Source organism: Podarcis muralis, chromosome 9 (assembly GCF_964188315.1).
Source record: "Podarcis muralis chromosome 9, rPodMur119.hap1.1, whole genome shotgun sequence".
Taxonomy (NCBI): domain Eukaryota; kingdom Metazoa; phylum Chordata; class Lepidosauria; order Squamata; family Lacertidae; genus Podarcis; species Podarcis muralis.
Window position 1 is genome coordinate 53,831,113 of NC_135663.1, and position 21,267 is coordinate 53,852,379.

The window sequence follows — 21,267 nt, forward strand, 5'->3', positions numbered from 1 at the left end:
AACGGGGTGTTCCCTTCCTTAAAAGTTAATCTGGAAATGATGATGATGATGATGATGATGATGATGATGATAGATTTATTGCTTGCCCTTCACCACAATGTCCCAGGGCAGGTCTCAACAATGTAAAATGCAATATTAAAAACAGTTTAAAACAGATTATGCAAATAGCATTTTACAATAAGCTATCCACATTTTCAACTCTTTTCTGAGCTCGGCCACAAATTTCGACTGTCCTCTCAGCCACATGAATATTGGGAGGTAAGAGTAACTCTTGAGACCTAGCTTTTGTATGCTGACTTTGTGTCATACTTGGAGAGGGAATACTCTGGTTTTATGTTAACCTGCTTTGTTTGGATGAGATGCAACCTTATTAAAATGTATGGGAGTCTTGCCATTTACTTCAATAGGATATGAATGGTAACACTTTGCCTAGAAACCACTCAACAGACAAAAGTTGAGGTTTGCTTCCCTTTGGGGTGCATGTTACAGCAGATTTGGAAACGTGCCTGTCAGAAGTATTTATAGCTGAGGCATCACTGCCTGTTCAAGAATTGATCTTCTCTTCTTAGGCAATAATATTTGCTAGGAATATTTCCTACCAGAGTTTCAGTTGTTGGATAGGTGCCTTGCTTTAATATATGTGATACACAGCGTGAATAATAAGTACCTTCTTAGTCATGCAGTCTTTCATTTTAAGTAATCTTCTGAAACTAGCTTCTATTACCTCCACCTTTAATTTCAAGGATTTTTTCCTTCAGTAGAAATATATGCTTTGAATATATGCCTCTTATGGTCTAAACCACAGCTCCAGTTGCTCCAGTTGCTCGGTCCCATCTCCTGCCCACCTAGCAGTTCAAAAGCACATCAAAGTGCAAGTAGATAAATAGGTACCGCTCCAGCGGTAAGGTAAACGGCGTTTCCATGTGCTTCTCTGGTTCGCCAGAAGCGGCTTAGTCATGCTGGCCACATGACCCGGAAGCTGTATGCCGGCTCCCTCGGCCAATAAAGCAAGATGAGCGCCACAACCCCAGAGTCATGCACGACTGGACCTAACGGTCAGGGGTACTTTTACCTTTTTATTTTCTCTTCGTATTGCTAATTCTCAGGGATACTGCTGATATACTGTACTTCTGTTTAAATATAAAATACTATGTTTCTTCTTCGGGGATGACACAACATCTATTGAGATGATCTTGCTGCCTTTAATAAAGAAGCAGGAAAAAACCCTCAGCTGATTAACCTTGTTGAGTAATAGCCTTTTGAAACGTATACACAAGGCATTTGAAAGGCTTGAGATGCATCCCCCCAGGTCTTGCTCTGGTCCTGTGTGTCAATGTAACAGTTCCCTTTTATATTTCTTTTCAGAAGGCTTTCTGGTACAATAGATGTGATTGGGCAGACGATCACGATAAGCCGAGTAGAAGGAAGGAGGCGTGCGAATGAAAACAGCAACATACAGGTTTCCTTTTTCCCTCTTACATACGCGTAGTGGGTACAACAAGACTGATTTTGCTTTCACCTTAGCTTCAGTTTAAAGAACTGAAAAGGTGATGCATATAATATTTGATATGCAAAGGGAGTGAGCAAATAGAAAGCATATATTTGAGTAAGCCACTTGTCGAGAAATTGGAGAGAATTGCAGCTTGAAAGAACCCAGTGGCTTGTATCCAATGTAGCCATCCCATCAGTGTAAGGATTTACACTTGTGCAATGGGACGTCTCCTCCCCCCTCCCCCGCACAGCCACTAAATCTGTTCTTGGAGTTCCCCCAACACTACAGAACAGATTTCGGGAGGGTGTGGGGTATGCACTGGAAAGGAGGGGGAGAAGTCCTATTGTTCTAGTGGAAATCTTGGCACTGACAAGACAATGCCTAGTACTGCATTGGTTACAAGTCTTTGCCCCTTGAAAAAGGAGACATTTAATTAAAGTATGGTATGCAATAAGTGCTCTTAGGGTGTTATAGTCATCAGCATGCTTTACCGCTAATGCAACATGGAATTGAGGGTATTGTTTTGCCCAGGCATGCTCACACTCTTGTGTTGTCAAAGTTTCACCTTGCATCTTCTCATTTCAAGTGAGTATACATTTAGAAGTGTTTGTTAGAGAGTGAGAGATCAAAATGCATAGGATATTCCAGCAACGACCTGTATTATCCTCTTAATCTTCAAAGTTTTCACTGAGAAATTTCTCCTGTTTCTGTTGGAAGGCAAATGCACGTTTCTTCATCTCAGAAAAAAACTACTTAATCTGTAAATCAGGAGAAAATATGCATCTCCCCCCCCCCCTTTTACAAAATAAAATTATAATGTTGGTTTTGTTTTGTAGGTTCTTTCTGAACGCCCCAGTGCCGACGTGGACAACAGTTTTACCAAGCCCCCTCCGTTTTTTCCTCCAGGAGCTCCTCCCACCCATCTTCCACCGCCTCCTTTTCTTCCGCCACCTCCATCTGTCAGTACTGCTCCCCCTCTGATTCCTCCTCCAGGTAAAAATACAAGATGCAGAAAGGAAAAAAACCCCATAATTAGCAGTGTTTCCATTTAGATAGCTAAAGTTGTGTTCAGGGTGTGTTTTATATATTTATCTATAATTGGGATTTGATGTTTTTCTGGCCAGTAAAAGATTTGCAATTTGCTTGACAACTTCCAAGAGTTACCTTGGCTTCACATGGTCCTTTCTTATGAAGGGTTTTTCACATGTTTTCCTCATCTTTCCTTCGAAGGCATTTTTCTTCATTATTTGCATTTTCTCCTCCACGGGTGAAGATCCCCTTACTTCACTGACGTTGCATTCAACTACAATTTGCTTCATGTAAGGGCTGGTGACTTGTGGCCTCCAGGCAGAATAGGATCAAAGGAAGGCTGCCAGCTGGTGAAGGAGCAGGGTGGTAGAAATGCTGGCCATGCTCCCATCACTGCTTTCAATTAAAGCAAAGCAATTGAGATGTAAAATTTCCACTGATTTTTAAACCTTTGCATAGGCAAACCTAAATGCTATTCAGTCACCTGTGAAAATGAAATGCATTATGAATCATTTCGCTTACATTAAATCTTAAGCTGCTTTATGACATATACTGTTTTTATTCAAACCATAATTACAAATATTTTGTAACCCAATATACTTGTAAATAGTGGGGAAACGAGTTGAAAATTGCATCAGCATTATGGTAAACAATTGTTATTTGGAGTTACAGTGGAACCTCGGTTGTCGAACGTGCCCACGCGGCTTCCGTTTTAAGTTTCCCTATTGTATTGAGGCTTCCGCTTTCAGTTTTTGGTTTTCGAACGTTTCGGAAGTCGAATGGTCTTCTGGAACGGATTAGGTTCAAAAACCGAGATTCTACTGTAGTACATAGTGCTTGATTTCTATCCATCAAGAAACAAAAGGAACTCCTACGTTGAACATCTATGGCTCAGTACAGACACCATGGGTGGAATTCAGCATAGCGCTAAAGACATAATTCCACTGATGCAAACGTTTCTGTTGGAAATGCACTTACACAAAATCAAGTTAATTCCTACCCTCCTATGATTCGTATAGGGCTTTCCTTCATTTTCTGTTTGTGTTTTTCTGGGATTTCCCATCTCTGCACAGCGGCTGCATGACTTTCCAGCCAATTTCATTCCAGCAAGGGAAGGAGGGGAGTCATGAATGTAGTTCTGGACAAACACAGTTTGCTTCTGGATTACCTGGAAGCATTGGGCAACTGCATATGAGCCTCTACTTCCTTTTCTAATGCAGCAGTTGGCATGAAGCTGGCTGGAAAGTTGCACAGAGGCTTCTGGCAGTAATGCCAAACCACTGTCTGTGAATCTTATTTCAATAACCTTAACTGCTGCCTAGCATGGTAGGAAGTGGATGCCTGAGGTGGGCTAGTCTTCAAAAGCAGTCCATACCAACTGCTTTCCTTTTTTGCCTATGTTCTTTTCCATGTTTCTCTCTGACCCTGTAAACATTAAAGGGATTATCAGCCCTACTTTCCATTCTCCGGATGATGTTCCTTTTCTAAGAAGAGTAACAGACTTTTGCTCTCTCTTCCTGGCCCCTTTCAGATTTGGCATGTTTGTGGCAAATTGCATTCTTTACTGTGTGCTTAAATTCATATGGGCTAAACAAAGTGGGAAAGAGGAAAAGCTAAAATCGTTTTTATACACAGCCCAGGTAATGCATTGCTAATGTGTAGTACAAAAAGGCCATGAAAATTGACATTGCATTCACGAGCATGGGACTTATATTGTAGTATGTATGTTTAGGATTGCAGCCTTGGTGCTCTTGAACAGGGGTCAGCAAAGTTTACCTCGCCTGGGCCGGTTCACTCCAGCGGAGATTCCTCTGTGGGCCGGATCACATGCATCGGTGTTTTTCAGTGTCTGTGTCTGCAGAGACACAATTTCCGGCGTCTGCGCATGTGCACATGCGATTTCCGGTGCCGCGGAAGCGAGTCGTTGCGCTGTGCTAGTTTAGCGCAGCACAGGGGACTCACCAAGTGGCCAGCTCAGTTCGGGGGGGGGCTTATGGGCCAGTTAAACGACCCCCATGGGCCACTTGTGGCCCATGGGCCTTAGGTTGCTGATCCCTGCTCTTGAACAACATAATTGTGCAGTTGGTATACAGCTTGCCATGTGGTTATGATGGAACCTTTTGAACAAAAAGGTAGCAACATTTAAAGTACAGTGATTCTGTAGCATAGCACTTGCATACGTGGTTGGTTGGAGAAATAGGAGATGTGTTGCCTTCAAAGAAATAGGAATGTAAAGAATAATATTAGCCTAAGCCTTGGGGGTGAACTTCTAGTCCCACCTACAAGTAAGAGGCAATATTAAAGAAGAAGCTTTCATCTGTTGAAGTTCAAAGTTAAAATAAATCTGCATGTGTTGTGACTTTAGTTGAGCCCTTTGGTGAAAGCAGCAGAGGACTGGTAACATTCAGACAGGTTGATGAGATGAGCCCAGCCAGAAGATTTTGTTTGCTATCTCCTGTATTTTCAGCCCACTTGAAAATAACTTATAAGTAGTGGCTTTGGCTTCTCCAGGCTTATTTTAATTTTGCTTCTGCCAGCATTCTGTCTTCAAAGCTCCTACCAAAATAGAACCTGCCCACTCCTCATTGGTTTAAAGAGGGAAAAGTTTCTTGTTAGTTTCTTGTTACCTAATATTAGCTTGGAACTACTGGCCAGAACGTTTAAGCATTCAAATATAAAACATCCTTCAGAAGATCCTTTGAAAAAGGATCTCACTTTGAAGTTTGGTCTCTTGTACTGTGTTCACTTAGCCACTCGTGATGCAAATACCTTTGAGACAAAAAGAACCATCACTGTTTGAAAATATAACACTAGAAAGTTGAATAGCTGCTACTGGAAAGGACTCTCAACTAACAATTGCAGTAATAATGTCTGAGCTAAGATTTTCAGGAATTAGGAATTTTTAAAATCGCCCATTCTGTAGACTTTCCTACAATGCTTTGGAAAAGCAGCTAAATTATGCTTGTTGGTAAAATATGTCATGTGTCTGTGTTAGAAACGTGGAAGTTATTCTATTAATGCCATAAAGTCAGTGCATTTTTTGACGACCGTATGGCCCAGTTAACATTAACCTGTCATTTTACATTTTGAATCTGCTGTCTTGTCTGTTAACATTGAGGATATAAAGGCACAGGTGCGTTTTTGCATTGACTTGTGCATGCATATCCATACTCATGTGCAGCGAAAGGAGTACTTCCTTACAGGTCTTCTTTAAACTGAGTATTGTTGCATAGGTAACTGCATTAATTTGTAGGGTTAGATTTATAGAACGTGCTTAGTGTTGATAATAACACTTTTATATTCCAGATGCTATGAACCTGGAATTCAGTGGAAAATCTTTATAAGATTGTTAATGAAGTTTCCTTGTGTTTACTCAGTGTTGCCTGGACGATGAAGTCGTGATAAATACGGAATCTTCAGAGCAATCTGTTAATTTAGGGAAGCAGCAGCTTTAAGTTAATTAATATGGGTGTGTTACTTTCAGAGAGTTTTAAGCAGCGACCCTGCACCACAGAACCTTGTTTGGCACATGTGTCAAGGTGTATGCTGTGAAGCCTCCCCGCTCCCCATATTTATGAACTTAAAGCCACTCATGTCACCTTGCATTTGGCCGAAATCCTGCCGCTGGTGCAGCTGCCCACTAATTCATCCTTGGATCAAAGCCCAATATGGAGTGGCAGTAGCTGAAATTGCTATCAACTCTTACTGGCTTTTTAATACGTTGTTGGCATGAGTGCCATGATACCTGTTCTGGTAATGTGGGAATCAGAATAAACTCATTACTGAAATGACTGGGTGCATTTTTTTTGTTTTTAGGTATACCAATAACTGTGCCACCGCCAGGTATATTTATCTGTTTTAGTAGTATGAAACATAATGTGAATGCAATTTTGGTATAGGGGGACAATCTGCCACTTCCCTTTTTAAAAAAATTAAAAATGTACTTTGATTTCTTTGGAGAAAATAGCTAAAATTCAGAAATAGTTTTTAATTGCCAGGTAAATATATATAATTGAAGAATGGGATAAAATAAATGGAATAGAATAAATATGCTAAGTATAAGATTGCAAGGATATGATGTAAGAAAATAATGGTTTAACTTTGGGCATGTCATTCCTTTTCACTGTTACACAGATTTATCTTAATATATATACACAGCTTGCATGTACTGGGTTTTTCAGGCGTTAATTAGCAGCGATAAGCTAAGGCAAATTCTTTGTTTCTCAAATATTTCAGGCTTCCCTCCCCCACCTGGAGGACCACCACCTTCCCTAATACCGACCATAGAAAGGTAAATTTCAGTTTGTAGAATGATCTCAACTAAGCACGTTTTCCCTGCATGTCAAGCAAGGTGCGGTTATTGCTTTAAGTTTAGAGAACAGCTAGGCATGGCTCTTGACTTTTTCATGCCTACAGTGGGTGGGGAGGAGAAGATCTATGGAGTCTGTTACAGGTGTAGAAACAGTGCAGGTCCAGGGCTACTTCTCCTTACTTGACCTTGGGCTAAACTTGTAAGGAGGCAAAAGCAGAGAGGAGTGGTGGTAAGCATTACTGAGGAGAGCTGTGGTATATATTATCAGCCAGCTAATTTTTTTTGATGCTTTGTTTTGTTTAATTTTTAGTGAAATGGTTGCTTTTTGGATTAGTGGAAGCGCTAGGGAAAATACAGTGGTGCCCCGCAAGATGAATGCCTCGCAAGACGAAAATCTCGACGAAAGGGTTTTCCGTTTTTTGAGTCGTTCCGCAAGACGAATTTCCCTATGGGCTTGCTTCGCAAGACGAAACGTCTTGCGAGTTCTTGTGAGTTTGTTTCCTTTTTCTTAAAGCCGCTAATAGCCGCTAAGCCGCTAATAGCCGTGCTTCACAAAACGAAAAAACCGCAAGACGAAGAGACTTGCGGAACGGATTAATTTCGTCTTGCGAGGCACCACTGTAGTGACTAGCTATCTCTGTAACTGCTCTTGCATTTAGTATTTTTTCTGGAAGGTCTCTAGACGCTCTTCCAATAGACAGAAAAAAATAATCCTCTCTTCTGAGTTATTTTGAAGGCTCCAGGAGATTTTCAGGTTGTCCTTTCAGTTAGATTAAGCCCTCATCATTTTGCTTAAGATGGTTTTTCTTGCTCCTTTGGGCACTCTTCCCTACAGAGTCTGAACTTTCATTGCCTTATGTACAATCGCCTGTAGAGTTTAGTCCCTCTGTCGAGTCCTTTTCTCCTGCACTGCTTCCTGATTGCCACATTTCCAACATACATTTTTCTTACACAGAATGATTTTGTTCTTCCTTACACTTCTAGCTGAATGAAGTTCTCCATAAACCTAAGAGGCTGATAAACATTGCTTAAGGTTTTCATTATCTCGTTTCTAAAACCACAGTCCAAAAGTGTTTTATAAAATATTAAACTGTCTTCAAGAAGAAAAATAGCACTCATCTAAGTATGGTAGATGAGGTAAATATAATTAAATCAAGATATATGGGGAGTAATAAAACATATAATAGAAAGTAAATTAAACCATACATATCTTTTTTAGCCTTAGTATTTTACTTATTTCAGCTGATATTTTCCCCATTCAGCTGAAACTTGGAGAATGTGAAGTTAAGTAGGATGCAAGTATATTTTTACTTCCCAGCAGGAGTGCTGCTGTTCAGCGTCCATGTCTCCCAGCCATGCTGTAAACCAGAGCTAGAGCCACCCTTGGCCAAACTTCTAGCGAATGCATGCTGGTGGTGGAGGTGACCACTATTCCCCAAACATACAGCACACAGAAGCACACTAGACAGGCATACATACACACCTCTCCTCAGGTGATCCATGCAGATCATCTGAGAAGGGCTTTTACTTGCCCTCTTTTCAGGACAATCATCTGATGAGTGGGGCAGTTTGCATCCTCAGCCCAGCGCTGTGATGAGGACACAAACGACTCCATCCCCACATGACTCTGTGCCCCCAGTGCTATTGCCGCCTGGAGATTGAGCTGGTGGGGAACATATGGTGAGCCTGGGGGTTTACCACCCGTAATGTAAGCTATAAGGAGCTCAAATAAGGCATTCCACTTCTCCTTTCTTCCATTGGTGTTCCTGTTCCCCCAACAGATTAAGCACTCATTATTTCATGGCTACTGAGCATGGTCACACATCATTGGGCCATGGGAGGGGGCTGCCTCCTAATTTTTTTAAAAAACAACAACCCAAAGTTGTACTTTTTGCTCCAAGCATACTGATATAACTCTTTTGTTTCTCGGTGGCCCAATTTTGGCTCCATTTCTGTCAACATTTATCATCTGAGTTGGCTGTTAGTGTGTATGATGGATAGCAGCCTCATGAATAATGATTTTATATGGCAGACTGTCCAACTGGGACATTCATTCACCCTGTCCCCCGTTGCAGTGAATAAAATAGATGTGTGGATGCATTTGCCACATTTGATTGCTTGAGGGGCAGGATAGATTCCTGGCCACATCAATCTGTGTAATGTTTTACCTGTGCAGATCTAACATGATTATAGCCACTGCTGAGCTGCACAATAAACACTCCTTCCAGTGTTTGGGATAGAATCATAGAACTGTAAGAGTTGGAAGGGACCATGAGGGTCATGTAGTCCAACCACCTGCAATGCAGGAATCTTATGCCTAATGTGGGGCATGCAGGGTTGGTCCAGTTGGCCAGATTGTCTTCCATCATTGCACCAGAGCTGAAAACACAGCATGTGCAGAGCAAGAGGCAAAAGCTACAGTCGCTCCAAATTATTTTGGCAGATATGACATGGTGGTGGTGATTTTATTACCCAGCCTTTACCCTGAGGTCTCAGGGTGGGTTATAGTACTTTAAAATACAACATAAAAAATAATTTCCACTCACAAAAATACGGTGGGCCAGAAAATATATATCAAGTGTCAAAAGACCAGCATATTGTTGGCACCTGTCTGTCTCAAGAGACAATAGAGTGCACCAGTCATACCACTACGTTAGCAGCACCAAAATAACGTCCCTGTGGCGGAAGTCTGGGCAGTGTGAATGGAGGTCCTGGGCTGCCCAGACGACAGGACCCCTCTCTTGGCCTCATTCATGCGGTCCAAAGGAAAGCAGAGCAGTATATTTGGCACCAGTTTGGCTGCAGGAGTTGGTAGAAGGAGGTGTACTAGGTGCCATCCAGCCATCTCCACTCCGGATTTGTGTAGGGTTTACTCCTCAGCCTTGTCTTCTGCCAAAGACATCCCGCAAGATAGTGGAAGTTTAGGATCAAAGGTAACAAATCAGATACAGTGGTACCTCGGGTTGCAAACGCTTCCGGTTACAAACACTTTGGGTTACAGACTCTGCTAACCCGGAAGTAGTACCTCGGGTTGAGAACATTGCCCCAGGATGAGAATGGAAGTCACGTGCCAGTGGTGGTGCGGCAGCAGCGGGAGGCCCCATTAGTGAAAGCACGCTTCAGGTTAAGAACGGTTTTGGGTTAAGAACGAATTAAGTACGTAACCTGAGGCACCACTGTAATGTTAATAATGACTTCACTGACAACAGAGAGGCTTGCTGCACACTGACTTTTAAAGTATCACATGAATGATTGCATCCCTGGTATGACAAGTATCATACCCTACCAGCTTCAGCAACCAGAACTGGCTATTTTAAACGGTAAGATGAATTTATTGTGTGCTTCTCTTTCAACAGTGGACATTCCTCTGGCTATGATAGCCGCTCAGCTCGGGCATTTCCATATGGCGGTGGTAAGTGTCTTGAACTGCTTGAAAATGGGCTGACCAGGTGGCTTCACTTTTAAGTTCAACCTATGTTGAGTTAGCAGGTTAGCAGCTTGGTGCACAGCCTACTCTTTGAGACGCTTCTAACCTTTATTTTTATATGTAACCTCTTCCTCTTGTTCAGGATGCATTGATGCAAACAAGCTTCCTGTATAATAGTTTTTAATTCTTTGGAAAAAATGGTGCTCAGTTTCTGGTAAGCATGTGAAGCTGGGAAGCATGGTGTATGACATATATTCTCCTTTGCACACACAAACAAATGTCATCTGCTGTGTTTGGTTCCTCTCCCTTGTTTTTTAGTCAGGTATTTACTCTTTGTGGTTACTACAAAGAAGAAGAAAAATATTTCACCAAACATTTTTCAACCTTCTTTTTATTTTCCTTTTAGAAATTGACAGGCAGTAATGTTCAATGTGGAGACATTTGGCTTAAGTGCAGGTTTTGATAGCAGCATTAATTAGAGACTTGTGTACTGTTAAGCTATAGAAGCAGTGCCCATTCTCTTTCCCTCTCCCGCATCTTCATGAGTCAGATTAAAAGTACAGTGAATTTGTAGTGACCAAGCAGCAAGAATGAAGCTCCAGTAAAATGGGAGGAGTGTGTGGGTATGAATGAACAAACCAGAATTTTGCTTCAGGTAACAAAAAACAGATGATGCTCAGAATGATTCCTTTAATGGAAAGCAGATGCCTTTATTAATCTGTGCTCATGTGAAAGTATTGAAACTGCCTTCTCTGTCTTCCATATTTCGGAGGAGATCTCACACTTGGTGCCTCTATCCTCAAACAGCATATATTATGGGTTGATATTTTCTTCATGAAAGGCTATAAGGGCTTCTTCCAAAATCTGTGAGCATTGTTCAGTAAGTCTGCTGGAGAGTTATACTATCTTAGGTGTGATGCAAAGCACACATAAGGGCTGGGTTTCTTTTCTGTGCAAGTGCTTTCGGAGTAAACTGACTGGGAGAATGTCGCTTCAGAATAGGACATCTACAGAAATTGTCCCCAAGCACTCATGAAGAAAACACAAGAGATCTTAAAACTGGCATCAAACATCACACTCTGAGCACTGATTCAGATGTGTAGACCACAAGTTTCACATGGGTAAGATGGTGCTTGAAACAGCATGGATGTGAAACTGTCTTCCACATTAGGCTCTTTTGGGAACTAGGTACGAAGAGGAGCACTTCAAATTATCAGAATTATATATTGTAAACAACACTGTCACTTTTTTGGCATGGAATATGTAAGAATCCCCAAAGTACGACTAATACTGGAAGCACGTTATTCCATATTTCATTCTGCGTATTTTGGTTTAGATGGGAATACCATCTTTAATTCTCACAGAGATGCTGCAGATTTAGATGAGAAAGGGAAGGAAGTTTAGTTCTTGGGCCTGATCTGTGAGAATACTGCTCTTCCTGCAGCACAATCCTATTCATGTCTACCTAGAAATAAGCCCCACTGAGTACAGTTGGGCATCCTCACAGGTAAGAGTATAGAATTTCATCCTGCCTTTGCTCATCTACCTTTTTTCATATATACTTCTGGCATCCCTTTCTGATGTTTTTGACGATTATTTCTGTAAGCTATAAAGGACCAATTAGGATTCATCAAACATGTTTTCTCTTGACAAATGACCACAGGCAAGAACTCAGTGATAATGTGTTTGTAGACTTCTTACATGTGAGTCTTAAACTGAATAGATTAGTTGGAGCAAAAAGTTGCCTACACGGTTCCCCTTCTGCTTGTTTAATCCCCATAACAACCCTGTGAAATAGGTTAGGCCAAGAGGCAGTGACTAGGTCACCCAGTGAACTCCATGGCCAAGTGAGGATTTGTACCTGGTCTCCCAGGTCCTAGTCTGACATCATAGGTGCCAACTCCATAGGGCTGAGATGTCTTCAACCCCCTAAAGTCTGTTGAGATAGGGTTGAGCCTCCCTCCAGTATTGAGAGGTTGGGCCTTGTGGCAGCGGGTCTTGCAGCTATGGCGAAAGTCCTCGCTGTGCCAGGCCTCGTGGCAGAAGTGGGCCTCGCAGGAACTTGTGGCAGCAGCTGGTCTTGCAGGGGCTCACTGCAGTGTGCGGTGGTGTGCGTGATGTCACACATGCGTGTCGCAGCGGGGATTCCCCCCCCATGTTTGGCAGAACTTAGCACCACTGTCTGATATTCTAACCATTATTCCACATGTTGACCTGGCTGTGACATAGATAGTAGAATCAGTATTGCATTTCTCTTTGTCCCTCTGTTGCTGCCTGGTTTCCTCACCACCCCGTTCTCATACTGTGGCTTGGCACACTAGCCCCAAAATCTTGCATTTATGTCATCTAGTATCTCTTCTTGCAAGAAACAAACAAAGGAACTTCAGTTAAAAATAGAAGCAGTCCTAAAGCCTAAGAAGTTACACAAGTTTCAGGTACTTCAGAGCACTGAAAGCCTGTTCTCTACTTTTTAAAAAAATGTTTCTTAAAAAAATAGTTTCTATTCTCTCTTCCCTGACTATATTTTTGTATGTCTCACAGAACTGAACCAAGTGCAATTATTCCCCCAATATATTTTTTATTGAATTTCAAAATTTTTACAAATTAACTTCAGAATAAATAGCTACATTATTTCATGTATTGACTCCCCACCCACACCTCCACAGTGTTTTTATTCCAACTCTATATATCAAATTACTGTCTATTACCAATATCCCTCTCCCTTGTCATTTTTTCCTTCTGCTACTCCTGTCTTGAATTTTGCCCACAATTTCATTTGTTTTCCAAATAGTCCAAAAAGGCCTCCATTCTTCTACAAAAAGTTCATCATTTTAATCTCTTTATATTGCTGTCGGCTTTGCCAAGTGTAATTAGTTTTTAAATGGTTGATGAGTCAGATTTAATGAGATTTAGTACTAAGTTCTGCACCACACTTCTATTGATTGATTCCACTTTTTAATAAGATTTTATTAAGGCTTTATCATAGTACAATACAATAAAAAACTAACCTAAATAAAAGCAGAAAAAGAAAAGAAAGTGCAGAGTCCTCTCTCAAAGGTAGATCTTAACCCTTGTCTCATACAGAAAAGTTGTGGTTGATGGATGCTACATCCATGACAGTATTGAAAGTTGGGGAAATTCTCTGTAAAGTCCAGCTATTTCTTGAAATTCTAGTTGTCTTCTTTCTTCTCTTCCACCACCCCCCAAATTAAAAACAAAAGCAAATCATAAAATGTTTTTCCTTCCTATGATCAAAAATAACATTTCTGTGGTGCAAGAAAATTACAAAAATACAAATTGTTCTGCTGTAGATTATAGGCGATGATGCTGGAAATTGTATTTCAGGAATTCTTTTTCTTCCACCATTTTCTTCTGTTCCATTTTCATATCCACCCTCCCCCGCACCTTTGCATGCTACAAATGGAGCCCTTGAATACAATTCACTTCAGAATCCTACTCTTGTTTCCCACCCCTAAGTTCAGCAGTTGTTAACCTCTGCAGCGCTCCTCCTGAGAGTCATTAGATGGAGCACTTGAAAGATTTATGCATCGGCATCACCACCATTCAGCAACAGCAAAGACTAATAATGTATTAATGAGTGAGGCTGCACTCCCAATTAACTGGTGTGAGGAAAGGAGTCTGGGAGTTATGAATTCCTGATGTTCAGGCATTCCTGTTCCCGAGAGGAGAGGCAAGCAGGCACTTTGCTCTATTTCCTTGTCTCTGCTTAGTTATTGTCTCCCTAACCCTCTTAACGTTAGTGGGGAGGAATGGGAGGGATGTTGCTGGGGCTATGCTAGAATTAGTAGTTTGAAGATGGCAGCCTAATATTTGCATCCTAAGCACCCTGAGCTTGAGGAGGGTGGGGTTGCTGGAGCAGGAAACTGGCCAAGGGGAGAGAAGCCACCATTACCTGTGGCCTGGATGCCTCGGGATCATGCTACTCTTTGGACGTAAGATCATTGGCTGACTTCCACGTTAAAGCATGGAACATGGTTAAAGTGTAAAAGCATGATGGATGTGTGTTGGAGATGTTAGCAGTGTAAGTAACTTCTGAGCCACACAGTACTTCTGTTAAATAGCCAGCGATGAATGGAAATGCAGAGCACTGGCCGAGATCTAGTAAGGCCTGTGTGAATGCAAAAAGAATGTCGGGAGTGCAGGCTGAAAAAACACCCTGTGCACACTTTGGAGCTTCACCATCGCTACAAATTGTTCTGTAATTGGAAGGCACGCTGAGGTGCTAGATCCCTTTTCTTCTTCGATAAATCCCCCTCGTTTGAGTAACACACACCTTACCAGAAGCTTTCAACTGATAGCGGTTTCATTTTCTGACAACAACAAAAGCCCTTTTTCTTTTTTTAGTGTCCACCTCAAATTAGCTTTTTATCTAAGTAGGTTATGCATTTCCACACAGATCCCCAGTGACTAAAACACTCCTCGCTGGTGTTTTTGCATGTTTCTTTGGCTTAAAATGCTCAGTGCCTAGGAATCTTTGAGCCTTTCCTTTTTCTGCACCACTTAGAATTTCAGTTTCAGAACCGCAGTATTTAAAGAAGCAACACTTTAAAGTAATAAGCACTTTTTAAGAAAGATCAGCTGTGATCACAAAATAATACGAAAACTTGTGTTTTAAATAAAGTACCATTAAAACACTACCGGGGAGCAATCCTTAACTGTATATGACTTCGTGTTTACTGTTGTGAATAGTGTTTGCTACTAAGAAAAGTAAGCAAGTATTGATACACAGCAGTTATCCAACAAACAGACTGGTATGAAATTAACCTGAGAGTTAATTGTTACATGTGGTAAAGTAGCATGCAAATAACAGGCCTAGAGTCACTGAACTTGCCTTCTAGGCTTCAGCTAAGCATATAAGATTGGATGCCATTGATTTCATATCACACTTTTCCACTGTTGTCAACTTTCTTTCTTTCTAATGCTGGCATTTTTTTTCTTCTTTAGTCACCTTTCCGCACCTTACAGGTTCCGCTCCATCGTGGACTAGCCTCATGGACACAACCAAACAGTGGGATTATTATTCAAGAAGAGATAAAGAGAGGGAGAGGGAGCGAGACAGAGATCGAGAAAGGGATCGTGACCGTGACAGGGAGCGAGAGCGGACCCGAGAAAGAGAACGAGAGCGGGAGCATAGCCCGACTCCTAGTGTGTTCAATAGGTGAGTTTGAGGGTTACGTCTAATGCTGCTCGATGGTGGGAGTTTTGTGTCTGTACTAGAGACATACTTAAAGTCAGCATGCAGCTGTGTATTCTCAGGGAACAAGGGGTGGGGCTCACATTTTGTTTGTCGTTGGAACCCTAGCCAGCAATTTCAGATGCAAACCAGAAGTATGGCAATAAGTGGTACATAACAAATGCTTTGCAGGCAAATTGTGCTGAGCTGATGATTTTTGTTGTTAATTCCTGGGAAGGAATCGGCTCTAAGCATTCAGAACATTAATAATAGAAGGGCCTAAGGGGTTTGAGTCCCCTAACCATCATTTTACAGCTGAAGTTCCGACAGTAACTGATTCCAGTCCAAAACTTTCAATTTGTACTGCTTCGTGAGTTCAGTTGTTCTGGGATGAGAGCTCTCAATACCTGAGGAGGAATAAAGTGCTGTTTGCTAGCAGTTTCAACTATGCCATTCATCCTGTTAACCAGGGCTACAATACAGTGGCTGCAGTATTACATAAACTTTAGCCCCTTTTGTTTATGCAGCAGTTAAGCCCCACATTTCCTCTGTCTGGTGATGGTTGAATACCATTTTCACATGGCTATATCTTGATACGATTTCTAATCATTTTTTCTTCTGCCTTCCACTTCAAAATGTTTTATGCAATGGGTTTTAAAGGCCATTGTTACAATTTTCCCTTGTAGGTCAGCAAAACAAGTTTGCATGATCTTGGTTAACACAGGGGATTAAAAAAATGCTATGAGCGTTAAAGAATTGACTTGGAAGTATAAGATGACGACGACGATGTTTTGTTCATATAAGACGTGTGTGTGTGTGTGTGTGTGTGTGTGTGTGTGTGTGTGTTGGGGGTAATATTGTGTGTGTGTTTTGTGTTACAAATTACTGGGTCAGTGTGTTAGACGTTAAGATCAATTTAACATCTGTTTCTTAGGCAGCTTGATTGAAGGCCAGAAAAAGCCTGGTCATTCAAGGGTGCTTGAAATGAGCCTTAATGTTTTCCAGGCCCAGAGAAGTCTCTGTGTTGCTGCCAGACTTATCAGTCAGGGAAGGGGTGGGGGAGAGGAGTGGGGTTTTTTTATGTGACTAAATTATCCAACATCTGCAGTAAAGCTGCTGCCACATGGCGATGTGAGAAAGCAGGGGGACCTTGGTCTAGTAAAAACTTGATTAGGGGAGTAACAGGGAAAGTGGGAGGCTTGAGAACGACAGATCATGTAGATATGACACCCTTGAACAAATTTTGCTTCATCGTTTAATAGTCCTGTTTTTAACAATTATTCAGCGGCTTACGAAAACATTGTGACAAATGAATAAAGAAAGGGGGGTGGAATGCACACGGACTTTTTACCATTTATAAGTGGTGGCGCTGTGGGTAAAAGCCTCAGCACCTAGGGCTTGCCGATCGAAAGGTCGGTGGTTCGAATCCCCGCGGCGGGGTGCGCTCCCGCTGCTCGGTCCCAGCGCCTGCCAACCTAGCAGTTCAAAAGAACCCCCGGGTGCAAGTAGATAAATAGGGTCCGCTTACTAGCGGGAAGGTAAACGGCGTTTCCGTGTGCGGCTCTGGCTTGCCAGAGCAGCGATGTCACGCTGGCCACGTGACCCGGAAGTGTCTCCGGACAGCGCTGGCCTCCGGCCTCTTGAGTGAGATGGGCGCATAACCCTAGAGTCTGTCAAGACTGGCCCGTACGGGCAGGGGTACCTTTACCTTACCGTGACATTGGTGTACCAGTATAGCTTTTGGTCTTGTAGAGAAACTTAAAAATTAGCATCCACAAGCCATGAAATGTGGCATTTGTTCTTCACATCTCTATTTTCACACTAGAAATGGTGCCATTTCTGAAAGGAGTCTGGGGAATTCGCCTTTTGTAAAACCCCCCTCCAAAAAAAACCCCACTTTGCAATTAAATTTTGGAATCGATAGCTCAGTTGGTGCTGATAATGCCAACGTTGCAAGTTCAGTCCCCATGTGGGACAGCTGCCGACTCCTGCATTGGGTTGGACTAGATGATCCTCAGAGTCCCTTCCAACTCTTACAATTCTATGAAATTAGTTTTCATTTCAAACTAAAGAGGATGTCCATTTCACACTGAGCAGGATGTGGTGCACAATTTCTTTTTTTAGGCAGTAACCTTACAGGGTCTTTGGAAATGGCTTCCTTCAGAAAATAAATGTTGGACCCCTGTTGTTATAATTAAGTGGAGTTCATCCCACCCAAAAACAGTCTATTTATTGTGACCCTTGACAACTGAGAGATATTTTTAGTACCTCAATATTATTTTGCCTGTCATTTGTTTTAAACTGATTTTAGACTGTATTTTTAAATTGCTGTAACCTACCCTAGGACCTTATTTATTTATAAAAAATACTTGTATATCACAATTTCATTTAAAAAACCCCAGAGTGGTTTATAATAATGCATCCATGTGTGAGCCATTTTTGCAATGGAAAACACAGAGGATTTATAAATATATTTCTTGGGGGCTTTAATGGCATACAGTGTGACCCTTCAATCTTTATGTCCAACTCTTTAATATTTTGTGTACATAATGTATCACAGTAGCCTAGAGCCTCCTTGGCATGGAAGGGAAAGGCTGGGATTGAAAGAACAGTGGAACAAGTCAAAGTAGCCTTTGTCCCTCTTGAAGAGCAGCTGCTCAGATTGAGATGATACACAAGACAGCTCTCCCCTTAAAGTTTAGGGGTTTAAAAAAGAATGAGTCAGTTTCAAGGTGCTCTTTTGAAACCTGGTCGTAGATCAGATGAGATAAATGGCAGATCAGAGAAATGTGCCATTATAGCCAAGGTGCAGGTCCTTAATTTAACACTGTGTGAGTACATAATTATTTGTGGGTAACTTCAAACTCTGTAGTCACTTCAGATATTGTTGGAAGACGTGAAGGATATCAGCTTGATAGATTGCTGCTTGTTTTAACAAATACAAGATTCTCAATGTAGTGTACTACAGGTGATATTGATCATCCCATGGCCATGCTGGCTGGGGCTGATGGGACTTGGAAGTCTTAACAACATGTGGAGTTCAGCACAGTGGCTACTTTTGGTTGGAAAGGGTCTTGTGAGTCCTCTAGTCAACATTCCATCCTGCTTGATGCAGGAAATGCACAGTAAAGCATCCCTAACAAAACACACCTAACGTATAGCGATGTCCAGTCTCAGTTTGAAGACCTCCAGTGAGCAAGAGCCCACTAGTACCTTTCTAGCTAATTGGGTCTGTTGTCAAATTGCTCTTGCCGTCAGGAAGTTTTCCCTCCATGCTCAACCAAAATGTCTTGTGCGCAAAGCTTGAACAGCCGCTGTATGTACCCAGGCATCCCAGGGGGACATCATAACTTTATTCTTTTTCATTTGTAGTCGATCCCAAAGATTAGATGTATACTGACCAACACATGTATTTGGATAACACTCCATGTTAAACATGATATTTTGAATTATAATTTCAAGCTTAATTGAGTGAAGTGGTGAGCCACTTATTTTTTGTTTGGGGAACTTTCATTCTTTTAATTTAGCAGATGGAAACCTTTACTGCAATATGAAGAAACAGATCACATTCCTTATTTTTTTGATGGCATATTAACGGCTTAGAAATATATTTGGTACTTTGCGTCCTGAGATTTTCAAAGGAGGCCATGAATATTTCTCCTTTATTAAGAGTTAACTGTCAGACTGACAGTCTCTTCTACTGTTCAGCAGTACAGTCATCCAAGACAACAATTTATTTGTAGGTAATGAAATCTGATTTTACTAATGTTGGTATTTTTGATTCCTTAATACATTTTCCATTGTCAGGACTGTACAATGGTAGTTTCACACTGTTAGGTTACAAATTCCCATTTTGTTAATACCTTCAGTAGGAAATTGTGTTCTGCTGAATGTAGAAATCACACGAACACCTGTATTTTCTCTGTGCATGGGAGGAGACAAAGATTATTGATGCTCCTTTAGCATTTGTTTGTCTGTCTGCTGAATGTTTTTATTTTCTTGCTAGTGATGAGGAGCGATACAGGTACAGAGAATATGCAGACAGAGGCTATGAACGGCATAGAACAAGCAGAGAGAAAGAAGAACGACACCGAGAAAGGAGACATCGAGAAAAGGAAGAGACGAGACACAAGTCATCACGAAGGTTAGCTCTTTAATAATCTTTGATGTAATGCTGTGGGATGATTGAAGTGTCACGGGAAGACCTTGGCTATTGATGTGCTGCTTTTTAGTTGCTGACATTTAAAAATAGCCAGAAGTTGAGAATATACCAGTAGGATATTAGCCCTTGTGTCATATGACCAGGATATAAGTTTCAGCCATGGGTGATGGATTATTTCTCAACCAATTTCATATTTTAATTGATGCTCTAGAATAAATGTTAAGGAAAGCCTCTGCAACTCCATGGCAGCCATGTGTTCTCGGTGTGCTCTTTGGGCGGCGTGAACATTGGGATTCACTTGGGCAGAGCGGGGAAGAGGTGGCATTGCTGCCCCCACCAATGGCAGTGGGCTCAAATCTTCCAAGGCGAGCTACTGCTAGCAGCAGTGTCAGCTGCTGCTCATACTCCGGGGGGGGGGGGGGGAGTTAGTTGGGGATTTGCGAGCCTGAGGTTCTGGAAGCTGCCAGACAGTGCCCATCTCAGACATTGATCCTAGATCTACCAATGACACCAACTGAAGCCTGCATTACATTTATTCTGTTGTGTGAGAAAGGAAACTAAAAGGCGGGCTTAGATTACTAGAAGTTGATCTTGGTCTCCGAGCAACTCTTCAGATCATTGTTGCAAACCTATTTTAAGGCTGCCTCTAAAATGTAGTACTTTCTATGTAGAATCCCATTAAAAATCTCTGTTCTCATTGACCAACAAACTCTAGCCCTATAATGTTACTTTGATTATGTGATGGCAAAGATTTCATTGCTGCTATAGGTGCCAGACAACCTGCCCAGAGTAAATGTTGGCAGATGGCAGAATCTATACTGACAGGTGTTTTTCTTCACTCCCTTTCTGGTTTTAATTTGCCCATGCTTAGGGGTCACGTGGTGATGCCACCACATGTACTTAAATAATTAGCTTGATGATGTCACAGGCTTAAGAAGTAGCTTCCGTTCAGGGTGGCGCACTGAGCTTGAGACTCCCATTTAATAGCTCTGTGTCTCATTTCTTTTTCTCACCCCCTCTTAGTAACAGCAGGCGTCGCCATGACAGTGAAGAGGGAGACACCCACAGGAGGCACAAACACAAAAAATCAAAAAAGAGCAAAGAAGGAAAAGAGTCGGCTGGTGGCGAGCCTGCCCCGGAACAGGAAGACATGGATGCTACTCCTGCGGAATAGGCATGTGTGGGTTTTGTCTACTTGCTTAAATTAGTGCCAGAAATAGATGGCTCTCAATCCTAATTATTTTTTCTGGGTCTAAAAAAAATTGGTCTTCATCTTGTTCTGTTAGCATAAAGCATAAGTTTAATTTGGAATTTTGAAAATAAAAAAAGCATTTTTTCATGTTAAAACACATTGTTTTGTCTTGCCTACGCAACTAGACAAAAGGACGGTAACACATAAGGTACACATGGAGAATTGTGCTTGGATAGTGAGGTTGTGCACTGTTACACAAGCAGTGTGCAGATGTAATGCAGGTTTTTCCCCCCAAAGAGTAAAGAAAGTGACTGTACCACAAATGAGGTGTCCCATCTGATAAACATACACAGATCCTAGTAGAATGAATTGGAACCAACATTTGTTTTGGCTCTTCAGATGGATGCTGTTATGTAACTCTTTAATTTTTAAAACAGCCAGATCTTCAAATAAGTCTGA

The 21,267-nt window shown here is 41.6% G+C and overlaps 1 protein-coding gene across 16 annotated transcripts in view; it reads left to right on the top strand.

Annotated features, from left to right (window-relative positions):
- The window catches only part of FIP1L1 (factor interacting with PAPOLA and CPSF1), a 34,933-nt gene extending 13,970 nt beyond the window's left edge, over positions 1-20,963 (top strand). For 8 of the 16 annotated variants that reach the window (XM_077934278.1, XM_077934280.1, XM_077934282.1 and 5 more), the window contains 8 exons: positions 1,366-1,459; positions 2,329-2,485; positions 6,338-6,364; positions 6,758-6,812; positions 10,190-10,245; positions 15,226-15,439; positions 19,461-19,598; positions 20,640-20,963. In XM_077934278.1, the coding sequence (XP_077790404.1) occupies positions 1,366-1,459; positions 2,329-2,485; positions 6,338-6,364; positions 6,758-6,812; positions 10,190-10,245; positions 15,226-15,439; positions 19,461-19,598; positions 20,640-20,790 (892 nt within the window). In that variant the 3' untranslated portion in view covers positions 20,791-20,963. The remainder of the gene's footprint in view (positions 1-1,365; positions 1,460-2,328; positions 2,486-6,337; positions 6,365-6,757; positions 6,813-10,189; positions 10,246-15,225; positions 15,440-19,460; positions 19,599-20,639) is intronic. The other 8 variants (XM_077934281.1, XM_077934284.1, XM_028744391.2 and 5 more) reach the window with 3 other exon arrangements.
- Positions 20,964-21,267: the final 304 nt, after the last annotated feature.